The sequence below is a fragment of the Platichthys flesus genome, chromosome 1, assembly GCF_949316205.1.
Source record: "Platichthys flesus chromosome 1, fPlaFle2.1, whole genome shotgun sequence".
In the NCBI taxonomy this organism is placed as follows: Eukaryota; Metazoa; Chordata; class Actinopteri; order Pleuronectiformes; family Pleuronectidae; genus Platichthys; species Platichthys flesus.
The window spans coordinates 16,834,271-16,847,906 of record NC_084945.1 but is presented as its reverse complement, the minus strand read 5'-3'; the positions used below and the strand labels follow the sequence as shown (position 1 = coordinate 16,847,906).

Sequence of the window (13,636 nt, the reverse complement as noted above, 5' to 3'; positions counted from 1 at the left end):
TTTGAATACCTCTGATATTTGAACTTCATGGATAGCTAGATATAGTCTTTTATTTACTGTCCCTGTAATGTTTTTTTCCCCCTGTAATTTCCCTGTTTTTTCTCTTCAATAAAGATAGAAAAACCTAAGCCAAAATCACAAGCAAAGATAACTTCACACAATTTGAAAACATAATATACGTGTATAATATACAAATAAAAATGTACTTCCTAATAACTCGTCTGGCAACAATGTCCACAGTGCCTCTGAGCAGACGTCTGTGTTTGTCTTTATTTTTAAAATTAAGCTATACAAGGTCTGATAGTCAGTATAAAACAAGTTTATTTTTCGATTTGATTATCAAATGATCAACTTCTCTGTTCTAAGACTTTACATTCAGACCATACCTTCTCTGAAAGGTAAAGAACAATTATCCTCTACCCCTCATCGACTCAGATTTTAAACTTCTCCACAAAGCCACATTTTTCTCCAAGCTGGACCTCCACAACATCTACCACCTCACCATTTTAAATATTTGAGGAATATTTGGTCACAACCTTTGGTCTCACTGAGCAACCGCTTATCCAAGCTCTACTGAATGACGTCCTGCGGGACATGTTGAATTGCTGTCTTTGTCTACTTGGACGACATCCTCATCTTGTCCCAAGACGTGGAGGAACATGTTCAACATGTTAGGTCAGTGCTCTGCTGCCTGGTGGAGAACAAGCTTGTTGTTAAAGTTGAGAAATGTGAGTTACTTACCTCCCCAGTCAACTTCGTGGGGTCTTGTGATCAAGCAATGGCGGGTGACGACAGACCCATGTATTGTTCAGCCAGTGTCAGAGAGCCACACCTAATTCAAGAGGAATAGTTGCAGCGGTTTCTGGACTTCGCCAATTCAAGCACTTGATCTAATCTCTTGTCCAACGTTTGTTTATGATGGTCATTTGATTTGCAACGGAAATGAAGACTTAAAGGTACAGCAGCAATATCACTCGTAATACTCAAGTCAAAGCAAGAGCATCTAGTGAACAACCGAGGAATTATAAGTAGAAACAAGATTATTAATAGGAAAAGTGTTTTTGATATTGGTTCTACTCCTCTACGTCGTCCTCTACTGTAGCTGTAACTGTGTCTTTAGAGCCAATGTAACTGAACGTTACATTGGCCCTAAGCTGGAAATGATTAAATAAAAATCATGGGCAGTTGTAATGTTTTTTTTTAGTTCTCTCCTGCATGAGTCCTCATGTGAACGATTAAATGGGAGCGTCGTATGAATCGTTTCCCACAGGCGGCACAGCTGAATGGCTTCTCCCCTGAATGAGTCTTCATGTGGCGCGTTAGATTGGACTGAGCACTGAATCTCATGGTACACACAGTGCAGGTGTACGGCTTCTCTCCGGTGTGTATTATTGTGTGCTTGACGAGATCTGCTTTCTCTCTGAAACTCTTGCCACAGTCGGAGCAGCTGTGAGGCTTCTCCCCCGTGTGGATTCGCATGTGAGCGTTCATGTTCCCGACCTGCGTGAATCCTCTGCCGCAGTAACTACACGTGTGCGGTTTCTGTCCAGAGTGCGAGTTCATGTGAGTGTGCAGATAGGAGCGCTGGATGAAGCTTTTGCCGCAGACCCTGCAGCTGTAAGGTTTCTCCCCGGTGTGTGTCTTCATGTGGCGAGTCAGGATGGATTTAATCCTGAAATTCTTGTTGCACACGGTGCAGGCATACGGCCTCTCTACTGTCTCCCCTGCTTGCTGTGGTGTCTCTACACCTGAGAGAGCAGGACTGCTGTCTCTCCACTCATCATCACTGTCTTCACTCATCTGGAAGTCACTGGTCGGCTCCGACGCACCACAGTGGCCTCTCTCGGGTTCTGCTCTCAGCTGTTCAGATGAGCTGCTGGGCAAAGGGTCTGCTCTATTTTCAACCTGTTGGCTTCGACGAGGTCTTCCATCCTCATTACTTCTTTGCACGTAGATGATATTGAACATTGACTCTTTGGTGTCATCCTCCTCCTGCTGCTTTTCACCTGCTTGAGCAGCCCACTGTTCATCCTCCTGTTCCTCTTTAACCTGCAGGGGCTCCTCGTCATCCTCGCCCACGTCAGTCGCCTCCTCACAGAGCTTCTGCCCTGACGGGGTGTCCTCTCCCTCCAGAGAGAGCTGCTCAGAGCCTGGGTATTATCACACAAGAGGAAAGACATTTAGTCCGACCAAAAACACATTCTGATTTCCATATGTTCAATAGAGAACTAATAAAGTATTGAAACATGTTCCAGTGTGAATGTCCCTCAGAATTTTGCATTGTTATCAGCTCAGTAAATGAGGTTAGGTTTTCAGCCCTGTTTTGTTTTTCTTTTCGGTTGGTTTGGTGCTATAAGCGAAGATTATGCAAAACCATGAAACTTGTTGGAAGGATGGAACATGGGCCAAGAAAGAACCTAGAAATATTTGGGTAAATAATGAATAGTGCCAGATAGAAAGAAGCGCTGAAACTGGTTCATATGAGATAAGACAAGATAAGATAATCCTTTATTAGTCCCACAAGGGCAGTCAACATGTTCATCTTTAAAGGAACAGTGCGTGTAATGAAATAAAGAACAATATAAATGGAGTAAAAACGAATACATACAGTGTAAATAGAATATGTACAGTTTTTAACCTGAGTTAAAGTGCAGTCCATGAGGTGCGGGTGGTCTACTGACAATGTGATTATACTATCACTTATTATTTTCACTTCTTGTTATAGTCAAGCCAGTCCCCGAACTTTGAACTGAAATAGACAAACATGTTTTTGTCTCCGTTATCTCAAACATTAAATGTACATTTGCCCACACCTGGAGCAGATTATGATTAACCCTAATGTAAATAATGTCAAAACAAGATGCTGAAGTGTAGATTGACTCTGCTAATGTAATGTCTATATATAAAAAAGCAGCTGATTTGAAGTGAGAAACTATTTGAATGCTTATCTCAAATTTGACCACAGGCCTTAATGTGACTTAATGGAGCCAGCCATTTTGCATCCTGATACACACAAGGGATGCAAAATGGCGCTACTTTCTGTTTGCTGTGTGGCGGACTGACAGTGAGATAAGAGGCACAATGTGCAGACACGTCAGGAGTGGTGCAGGTGGTGGTGGAGGTGAAAGTTAACCTGTCGTTACCTTGGCTCAGTGTGCGCTGCTGCTCCACCCGCTGCTTCGAGAGGAAAACCTCCTGCTCATAGTCTCTGAGAGTTTGTTCGAACAGAAGGAAAATCTCCTCAGCAGCTGCGGCCAGTTTCTGCTGCACCGCAGCTTTGAGGAGTTGTGTGTTGGACATTGTGTCTGAGCAGCTCCTCCCTGGTTTGGGACCACACATACATAGTCTCTGGTTAGGATCCTGCTGCTGCTGTTGCTGCTGGGTTGCCAGATACCACCCGCAAAACAAGTAAACTCCCTAATTGTTGGAAAAGGCGAAAAGACGCAAACTCGGCTTCCTTCCATCTCTTTGAGGGTTATCTGGTGAAAACATCAATTATTAGTAATATAGTAATAACGATAATAAAAATATTGTAATAAAAAATTAAAATTAAAAAATAATAAATTGAATTACATGTAATTAAATGAATCCTACGCAGTCCACTTCTGCCCAAGAGATGCGCAGTTCACTTCTGCACAGGAGGTATATACAATTAAATATATTAATACACAAATATATTAATAAAAAACAAATGAATTAAGTAAAAAAATAACAACAATACTAAGAACAAAAATAATACTACTAGCAATACTACTACTACTAATAAAATAGCAATAATAATAATATTAATAATACATTACATTTCATTTAGCTGACGCTTTTATCGAAAGTCAAGTCAACCCCGAGGGTACAGACCCAGGACGACAAGAATCAAGAAAGTACAATTTCTACAAAATAAAGCAAAACTACAAAGTGCTATAAGTTAGTGCTAATGTAAGTGCTACTAAAGTGTTAGTTTCAAAGAGTTGTTAGTGTATATACACTTTATATTATAATCAGTTAGCCTAAAGTTGGGTTTTTTCATAATTACTAATGTTAAAGTGAATGTACTTGTTTCATGGCATGTTTAAAATGAAATATTTCATCCTGGATGTTTGGCTTTTTTTTAGTAAAATACAATATGCTCGTCCTATTTTGTTCACAGACTGATATTTGTTCGCATCTCAAAATGCAATTGAGATGTTTTGTTTTTGTTTATTTGAGCTAACTTACCAATCAAACAGAAGCACAGATGTTGATGAGTAGCCACATTGAATCTGACAACTTCAGTATCACTGTAGACAAGATAAGTCTCTGAGTAAACAGACATGGCAACACAACAGGCACACAATGGACCCAGCCCCTCGGCATAATGGAGCTTTGCTGCCGCTTACTGGTCTGAAACAATACCATCATCATAGACGTCTTCAACAGTGAGTCTTTGAGCTTTTTATTAGGTTATTCACTTTACAGTTTAGAGCTGATCTAGAACGTTTAAACAAACAGAAACATGAAGAAATCAACACTGTTTTATTTTGTAAGACCTAACGACCTACTTTCAGACCTACCGACCGATTGACCTATGTATGTTCCTGTCTATCTGTCCGTCCGTCTCTCTGTCTAATAGCCTACCTACCCACTTACATACCTGCCAACCGACCTACCTGCCCACCTGCCGGCCTTCATCAGAAAGAAGCAGTGCAGTTTACAGTCTCTGACCAGCAGATGGCAGCAGATATTGTGGCATACATCCGTGAGCTTCATGTCATAAATGACTGCAGTGCTATCATTTGACACTTTTAAAATGCCAATGTTTTTATCATTATGAATGATATTTGCCTCAGTGAGCGCTGCCACCAGAGAGTGTTGATATCTACCACATTTATCACGGTACAAAAACAAGATGAGGATGTACAGGTTAACTGACACTTTTAATAAAACAGATGCATGTTTTCAGTCCAAATTTCAGCACCATTTTTGAACTACTTCTTTCTCAACTCTTGTGAATTAGTTCAAATTATCTTTTATTATGTACTTTCATTCGTATGAAGTTTTGATGAGAATCGTTTGAGGTGAAATAAGCCAAAAGCTGCTTTGATGATTCACGTCCACTTTTGAAAACGACTTCTTCTAAAAATCAATAAATACAATTTCAGCTTTATACAGCTTTTTAATTTTTTACCATAATTTATTCAATGTTTTTTCATTAGATGTTTATACCGTATAAGTATGTTTTCCGCTGAACTTATTTCGTTGTGTCCCTGCATGTCAGGCTTTTGAAAAATACCGGAAATACCATTCATGGTATTGTTAGTTTAGACATTGGGATTAAAGTTCGCGGTTTCTGTATAGTCAGACAATAACATACCAGTGGGGGCCCCCCCACACTTGCACACACGCAGGCGCAGGCACACACACACACACACACACACACACACACACACACACACACACACACACACACACACACACACACACACACACACAGACATACACACATCATCATCACATATAAACTTTGCATGCCAACATGACAGGTGCTTCTGGGCCAGCTAACTCTGCACAGACCCACCACTTCCATCTCTTTACTCTTAAAGTCCAGCGGAAATGAAGATACTTGGATTTACTTGTTGAGTGTTTCCATCTGGTTTCTGTCCTCAGCTGTCAGTCACAATGAGAACTGGAAGAGTAAAACTTACTTTTAGAGCATATTTACAGCTGGTACTCTTGTGATTATCACTGGTTTGTGCAAGCACATATGCATTCACGCATGCAAACTGGATCTAGTGGATAATGGTTAAGTTGTGCATCATCATTGTTTTCTTTCAGGTAATATCAGCAATGTTTTGTCATAAGATTATAAATGTACAGTGTTATCTGCAGGTAATTGGGGTGTAGCTTGTAAACTGCATCTACCACAGGAAAACAGTTTGTGTTATCTCTCCCCTGCAGACTGTCAGTCAAACACAGTGCAGAGGCTTTTTCTTTTCAATTCCATACCTCTTAGTCTTCACCAGTTCCTTGTATCACCTCTGACATCAGAAAGAAAACCTTGAACCCTTCACAGCATTTAAAGTGTTTAAGGTCCCTCACAGGATTCTCAGAAGGATCAGTGCGTCAAATACATATATATATATATATATATATATATATATATACATATATATCTTCTGTCGTTCAGTTCAAAGAGTTCAAGATACACAGAGCTCCGACAGTTATTCTTCCTCTCTTGTAGACTACCTTCGACACAACAGTGTTAGATATTTCTCATCAATGCCATTATCACACCATTACAAAAAGCACAACACAACTTCGCTGTTTACTGAAACACATGTTGATGATGTCTTCTTTTGTTTTAATGTAATTGCTTTTGGGTGTCACATCATTGTTTCTTTGGAATCTTAAAGCATGTTGAGTTCAATGCTACTCACTTCCTGTAAACAGGTTTACAGATTTCAGTGAAGTAAGAGTGAAAGAGCGACAAATTAAGTCGATGCATCTTGTTCTTCTTTAGATGGGCTGCTGATGTTGGAGCATCTCACAGCTCTATATGGAGAACATTACAGATGACAGGGAGAGCGTGGCCTAGGGGATAGAGCGGGTGTTTTGAACAAGAAGGTTGCCGGTTCGAATCCCACTCTTTCCCATCTGCATGCCTAAGTGTCCTTGGCACGATACTGAACCCCTAAATGGCCCCTCAGAAATGCTGAGTGTTCTAAAAATGTAAGTCGCTTTGGACATGTAATGTGATGTAATGACAGTTGGGCAGTCTGAGAAAGATCTCAAAATTAAATGTAAAACTAGAACGTTACTCAGTAGAGCATCTATAGTCTATATATAACAGTCTCATTTAATTAAAATCAAGCTACACCACATTTCCTACACTCATAGATATCAACTCTGTAAATATGCGTGATATTTTTCACCAAAATCCAGGAATTAAAAATGTCCTATAACTCAGATTGTTAAAGAAAATGAAAATTTGTGTTAATCTTTCTGGTGCTTTTTGTGTAATCTTGCTTACATACAAACAAATAGACAGAAGGAAACCATAACCTTGGCAGAGGTAACAACTCTTTAAAGGAATCATGTTACGAGTCGTAGGGTACCACATCTATATGATTTCCTGTTCGTATTAAATTGTGTAGGAGTTACTCTAGAAAAGTTACAGCCCACTTACTGACAACATCAATCATCGGCTTAGTTAGGGGACAGTCAGGCCAATTATTTTGCACAGATCTGAAAGAGATCGCTCATTGTCCATTCTATTTCTGAAACCCTGTCCCCGGCCCATTCTTCAAATAATCAGATTCATTTGTGATATTAGTATTTTGATGTACTGAGAGAATCAAACGTAGCCAGAAAGAAAAAAGAAGACACAATCTGTCCTTGTGGCAAATGAAAACATTATTACCAGAAGTAAGCAGGTATCCTTCTTTCTCTAAGTTGTGTCTTGAAGGACTTTGACACCTGCTGTTTGTGGGAAATCTGTCGATATGAATTTGCTGCATCTGTCAGGTCGCTGCTGTTGTTGACACTCATGTTGTCAACATGTGGGTGCAGCAGCCCAGAGAGATTACTGGATCAGTATGCACCACCCGCTGCATGTGAACCTCCATGATGAAGGAGCCCAGCGCGGTGTGAAGGATGACAATCACAGTTTTTCCCTACATATTAACACAATCTGACCCCCCCCTCCCCCGGCCCTTACTCACTTATTTAATTTAGATTTTTATTTTTTTTACAAAATTCAAAGCCACATTTGGAGAATGAAGGAGAGTTAAGGGTGACACAGGGGTAAACTGTTTTTTGGGAGACTCATTAGCAGCAAAGCAACCGAATACATGATTAATGTGACCTTTGAATCTCTTCCTACATATTAATGTTCAAGCTGTTTCACTAGTGAACAGTGTAGCCACGACAAATTCCATTGTTGTATATAGAAGATATATGTTCCCTATATATTGCTTATTCCTACTCCTTTGCCAAGGGTGGCATGTTTGCATCAGTATTTGTTTGTTTGTGAGCAGGATTAAAAAAAAAACATTGAACAGATTACAACAAAACTTGGTGGAGGGATGTGGTGTGGGGTCAGAGTGGGTTTTGGATACAGCTTAAGAAAGAACCTATTACATTTTGGTAGAGATCCGGATCACTTTCTTAAAAATAATGAAATAGTGTGTGTTTTTTATGGATTTCTCAGAAAATATTCATGGGTCTCGATGAACAAAATCAGGCAGGTTTAGAGGATTGATATTTTTTCAAATAAAAATCGAATGAATTTAAATGTGGTTTCATAAGGGAACTGTCAGACCTCGGTGGACTTAAATGCTCTACTGAGTTCCACTTAGTCAGAAATCATTTAAATGAAAGATCTTCATGACATGAAGGAGCTAGATGTGGTTAAAACGTCTGGAAAAGATATGGGAGCATTTAGTAAATTCTGGAGTAAAGACATTACTACGCTAATCACAGAACACTGCAGGTTGAGCCCCTATTATCATCTCACTTAATAAACTGACATAATGACCTGGGCATTAGCACCATGGAGATAACCTACATCCCTCTTCAGACTATATGAGTGTGAGCCTAAGAAGCTGTCTCTAACACACCTGTCACCTGAGATGGAGGCTGACAGCAGCAGCTGCGTCTCTGTGTGTGGATGTGTGACAGAAATCTATCAGCGTAACTGATGGATGTTGTGACTGACAGTTACCTCCAGGTGAGGAGGAACCAGGGCTGGGTGTCTTGGCAATGGCACATCAGAGTGTTTAGCATGAACCTATGAACATCCCAGCCCCTCCTGATGAAGCAGTTGATGATATGTGCACTGGAAATGGTCTCAGGCCAATCCTGGCCAAGTAGCACTAGAGTAGATGACTGTCGAAATAAGAATCATTAGCTGGCAGGTGATTACATTGTTGAGATACATATTCTTGTATACATGGAGCGCTTTAGAAAGTGATGGTTGGTGGTACAGTGGGGCATACAGTGTGAGAGGCGGTGGTCTAGTGGCAGAAACTTGGACTATGGGCAGAAAGGTCTCTGGTTCGACTCCACGGAGAGACAACAAAAGACGAACCTGGATTGAGCTGTCCAAAAATCCAAGAGTCTCCCTACCCTGTGTAGTGCCCCTGAGCAAGGCACCTTACTCAACCCAACATCTGCTCCCCGAGCGCCGTACATGGTCGCTCACTGCTCTGTGTGTCCTGCACCAGATGGGTAAAAAGCAGAGGTTAAATTTCCCTACCTGCATGAGTGTGCCTTTGCATGTCTGTGCATGTGTTTGGGACTAATAAATGGATCTTAATCTTAATCTCTCGACAGGCAACATGTCAGATTCTCCCATTACACAACAGTTCAAACTTTAGACTGACACAAGAGCTTTTGTTCCGTTTATTCAGTAATCACCACGTTGTTGGGTCAACACTATTTAAACACCCAGAGCAGTTTTAATTGTACTTGTGTTTGGGTTTCGACAAAACTATTTAAAGTTTTTTTGATGAAAGGTTTGCTTTAGTTTGAGACGTTGGTGCTACTGCAACAGTTATCGATGCTAAATATTGTTTATATGATATTAAAACAGGAGAACACTTATCTACTGAAAATGTTTTTAGGGAGCCAACTGTTACAGAGGATTAGTTTCTACTTCTTCACGTTCACTCCAGCAGAGGTCAAAGGTGATGTATTTTTCAAGGACATCCGTACAGAAGTTATTAAAGGAGGAGGAGGAGGAGGAGGAGGAGGAGGAGGAGGAGGATGAGTAGGATGAGGAGGAGGATGTTTCTCCCAAACCACAGTTTTGCTGTTTCAGTATTTATAAGTCGTTATTGTGCACCGTGACCTTGATGATCTCTGCCATCGATCCGACCCTGTGGTCAGTCACTGCACCGCCTCACCGCCTCACCGCCACTGCTCAGAGCAACGAGCGGCTGAAAATGAGATCCAATTCCTTAAGTTGTTTTTGTGATGACAACTCCGAGATAACATTTTAATGGGATTCTTCTTCTTCTTGCTACCCAGACCACCATGAACCCCCCCCCCCCCCCCCCCCCCCCCCCACGTCCGCCATAAATCTACCTACAGAAACAGCTTCAATGAGATAAGTGTGTGAGTTTGGACTCTTCTGATAAACAAAGTCATTCATCACAGTCACGTGGATTTTAAAGCTACAGCTACAGCCTGCACTGAAGTACATGGTCACACACCAGACTCAGTCAAGGATACAGCCAGACAGATACTCAGCAATATTCCACTGCACGCTACGTGGCTTCAGAACACATTGCCTCATTTCTATTTCATTTCCTTTAGATAACACATATAAAAACTGCTCTTTCTGTCACTTCTGCTGTTGATAAACAGACTCACTGAACTGGAGCATTATTGAATGAAGGTGGCTGTTCGGAGGAGGGAGAGGGTTTGCACTCATTGCAGCACAATGTTTCCCTTTCAATATGTAACACTGATATTGCACTACATTAACCCCTTCAGTGTTGTGTACCGTGAGATTCCAGATCCGCTTCGTTCTGTCAAGAGTAGAACTCAGCACACAGAGTCGGGAATAGGTTTTTCTATTTACTGTGCATGACTGAGCGTGTATTCTAAAGTATGACAGAGCAAAGCAAGTGAGTTCTTTCTAAAAAAGTTCAATAACATCATCATTTCACTTCCCTCGCTGACCTTTCTCATTTTCAGGCTCATTGACTCGTGATGTTGCACGACTCGGAGCCAGAACAGAGTAAATACTCCGTCACCTGGGGACCGGCATCATTTCAAACAAGAGACAAAAACTCCCTAAATCCACATCTATAAAGGTTTTTTTTTTGACTGCCTGACTGTTTCAATTAGTGTAGGTTCACAGGATAATAATGTAGGTACAAGACCAGACCGGACAGATGATGTCCTTATCTTCTGAAAGCAAAGCTGAAGATGCATCTCTGATTACACGGTTATTTGTTGTGGACCCTGAGACCGTTGTTGCATGTGAGACTCAATCTACTCCCACGGTTGGTTTATTGAGTGTTGTCGTCGGTGTTAGATGTCAGCATCAGATCCCACTGATTGCCAGACTAATAGATGAGCCGCCCATGATATTGGTTGTTGTTGTGCAGTCATTTGGGTGATGCATTCAAGACAGTGTGATTGTTTGTTTCTCAATCACCAGGCACGCTGAGGAGAGTCTACTGTGCACGTGGCGTTCATACATTCACCGCCACGCTCCCCTGCATGTTATAATGTGGTGTTTGGATGTATTTGTTGGCGCTGACTGAAACCGTTCACCACTGAGGGGAATAAAGAGGAATGGGTGACATGAGCAACTGTGGCTCTAAAGATCGTCCTCTGTGTTCCTGCTGCCGTCCACGCTGAGTGATTAGGTTTGTTTGTTGGGTTGTGCAGGGCTAAATGTCAGCATCCGACCAGACACAGGACTGTGAACCAGACTGATGAAGGACCAGGATCCTCCCACACAATATTGGATCCGCGACCCCTTCACTGTGTGTGTGTGTGTGTGTGTGTGTGTGTGAGAGAGAGAGAGAGCGAGAGACGGGAGAAAAGAAGCGTCGATAATATATCTGCGCAGACCGAGGAGGCTAATGGATTTACTAATAATCGGAGTGCTCTGTGATTTCTGATATTGCAAATTTAATATGGATAGTTACACACACACACACACACACAAGTCTCCGTGTTTTCCATGGTGAATCTGAGTGTTTTGTTTTTCTTTTGTCTTTGAATATGAGAATCCTATCCTGTCACTGGATAGTTTTTATCAGTCACAAGCAATAGTTAAACAACATGTATACAAACATACATTTCTGTGAATGTGTAACTGAATTTAGATCCCGACACCACAACCAGGTTGGTGACAAATTGGTCATGTGATGTATAGCTCAGCTGTGAGTACATTACCTAAAAATAAAGGTGTGTTACATTATTTTGCTGAAATGTGATTATAACCAAGCTTTGGTGTTTTTGGTCCCTGTCTCCAAACTAATGTTAATGGTTAACGGGTCCATGTGGTGTGTAGTGCTTCTTAATTCAACATTTTTATAGTTAGTTGAGGACCATTGACCTGTAATAAGATGTCCATTAGTAGAGGTTTAATGGGTGTTAGAGGACATACAGCTCTGTGTGTGTGTGTGTGTGTGTGTGTGTGTGTGTGTGTGTGTGATGTTTGCTTGTTTCAACCCTATGGAAAATAATTCATGACATTTTACGTTTATTTGTTGCTGTTTGTTACACTGCAGTAGCTGCAGTAATGAACCATGGGTAAGACAAATGGTCTCTCTCTCTTTCTCTCTCTCTCTCTCTCTCTCTCTCTCTCTCTCGCAAGCACACAGAGGCTGTCATTCAAAAACTGTTTTGTTCTCATTAAGTTGAGACTGAAACCTTGACAACTCAATGTTTTGCGAACCGAACGGCCGACGGTCTTGAAGCTCAACGAAAGAGATGTAACGGACATACTGAATACAAATCTGAAGATGTGATATGTGGTGGAATCTCCGGGGACAAACTTGTGCGGGGCCCTGCACAACCCAACAAACGGGTCCAGTAGCCCGTCCATGTAGTGACCATACTCACTGATGGCATCTTCAACCCGCGTGATGTACAGCCAGCTGATTATCACACCAAAGAACTACAGAGAGAGAGAGAGAGAGAGAGACAGAGATATAAGCCAAATGCGGAAAGAAAGGAAGGAATGTCACAGATGGTGCTCGTCATCTGACACATCCTTACACTTTGCAGCACGGCCGTTCACTGGTGAATTGTGGGACTTGTGAGGAAACACTGCTTCCACATGACCAACTGTAGTACATGTGTCATTTGTTTTCATGGTGCATAGCAGCAGCCCTGTTCCACTCCATTAGCTACACTGCTTATCCTCTGAGGGTCGGTCCCACCTGCACCAACAACTCTCCAAGTGACATTTTAATTAAAGAGGCAAGTAGCACGTTCTGTTTGAAATGTCAACATGGGACACGAGTAGTACATGTGTTTGTAGGGCTGATCTCACACAACAGTGACTGTTCATTTAAAATTAAGAACCTAATTACTAGGCTTGATAGTGATAATAATATTTATTTTCTGGTTGTGGAGTTGCTGGAGTAAGAGCTGGTGGGGAGAGCACGAACAAGTTGTTTTAAGTGTCGGGTTGGAGCAACATAAGAAGGAAAATCATGTTCTCCTCTCTGGTGGTGGTAGGAATAAAATATTAATAGGTTCCATTCAGCAGGAAGTCCCGGAAGCAGCAGGAGAAGCAAGAGCATGAGCAGGGAAGAGAATACGACAAATACATAATAATCTGCTGGTTCCACATTAACCTGCATTGCAAATATGTTCAGTTGCATTTGTTTACTTTTCATGACAACAAGTCCCTGAAGGAGATTTACTAACTCACCAGACGACATGGTTCCTTCTGAATGTTGCAGCTTCTCCTCCCTCTCAGCACATTAACAGGCCTGCACCCCACTGTCTCTGTCAGTGCAGCCAACAGGCTCAGATGAAAAGCATCAACCTCCAAACATATTTGTCTCAGTATATCATCCAGATGTTTGAAGCGGTAACGATGCTTGAGATCACCGTTTGTCTTATTCGCTGAAAAAAATCAATTGCTGTCATGACTTCATTTTTCTTTTTGTTTGTCTGAGACGTTTCT

At 41.4% G+C, this 13,636-nt stretch overlaps 1 protein-coding gene across 1 annotated transcript; it reads right to left on the bottom strand.

Annotated features, from left to right (window-relative positions):
• Positions 1–303: 303 nt before the first annotated feature.
• On the bottom strand, positions 304–3,370 carry LOC133953049 (zinc finger protein 771-like). The gene is made up of 2 exons (XM_062386907.1): positions 3,144–3,370; positions 304–2,150 (listed from the first exon to the last, which is right to left on the bottom strand). The coding sequence occupies exons 1-2, from the start codon at positions 3,337–3,339 to the stop codon at positions 1,201–1,203; spliced, it is 1,146 nt and encodes a 381-aa protein (XP_062242891.1). The 5' UTR covers positions 3,340–3,370; the 3' UTR covers positions 304–1,200.
• Between the last annotated feature and the right edge of the window lie 10,266 nt (positions 3,371–13,636).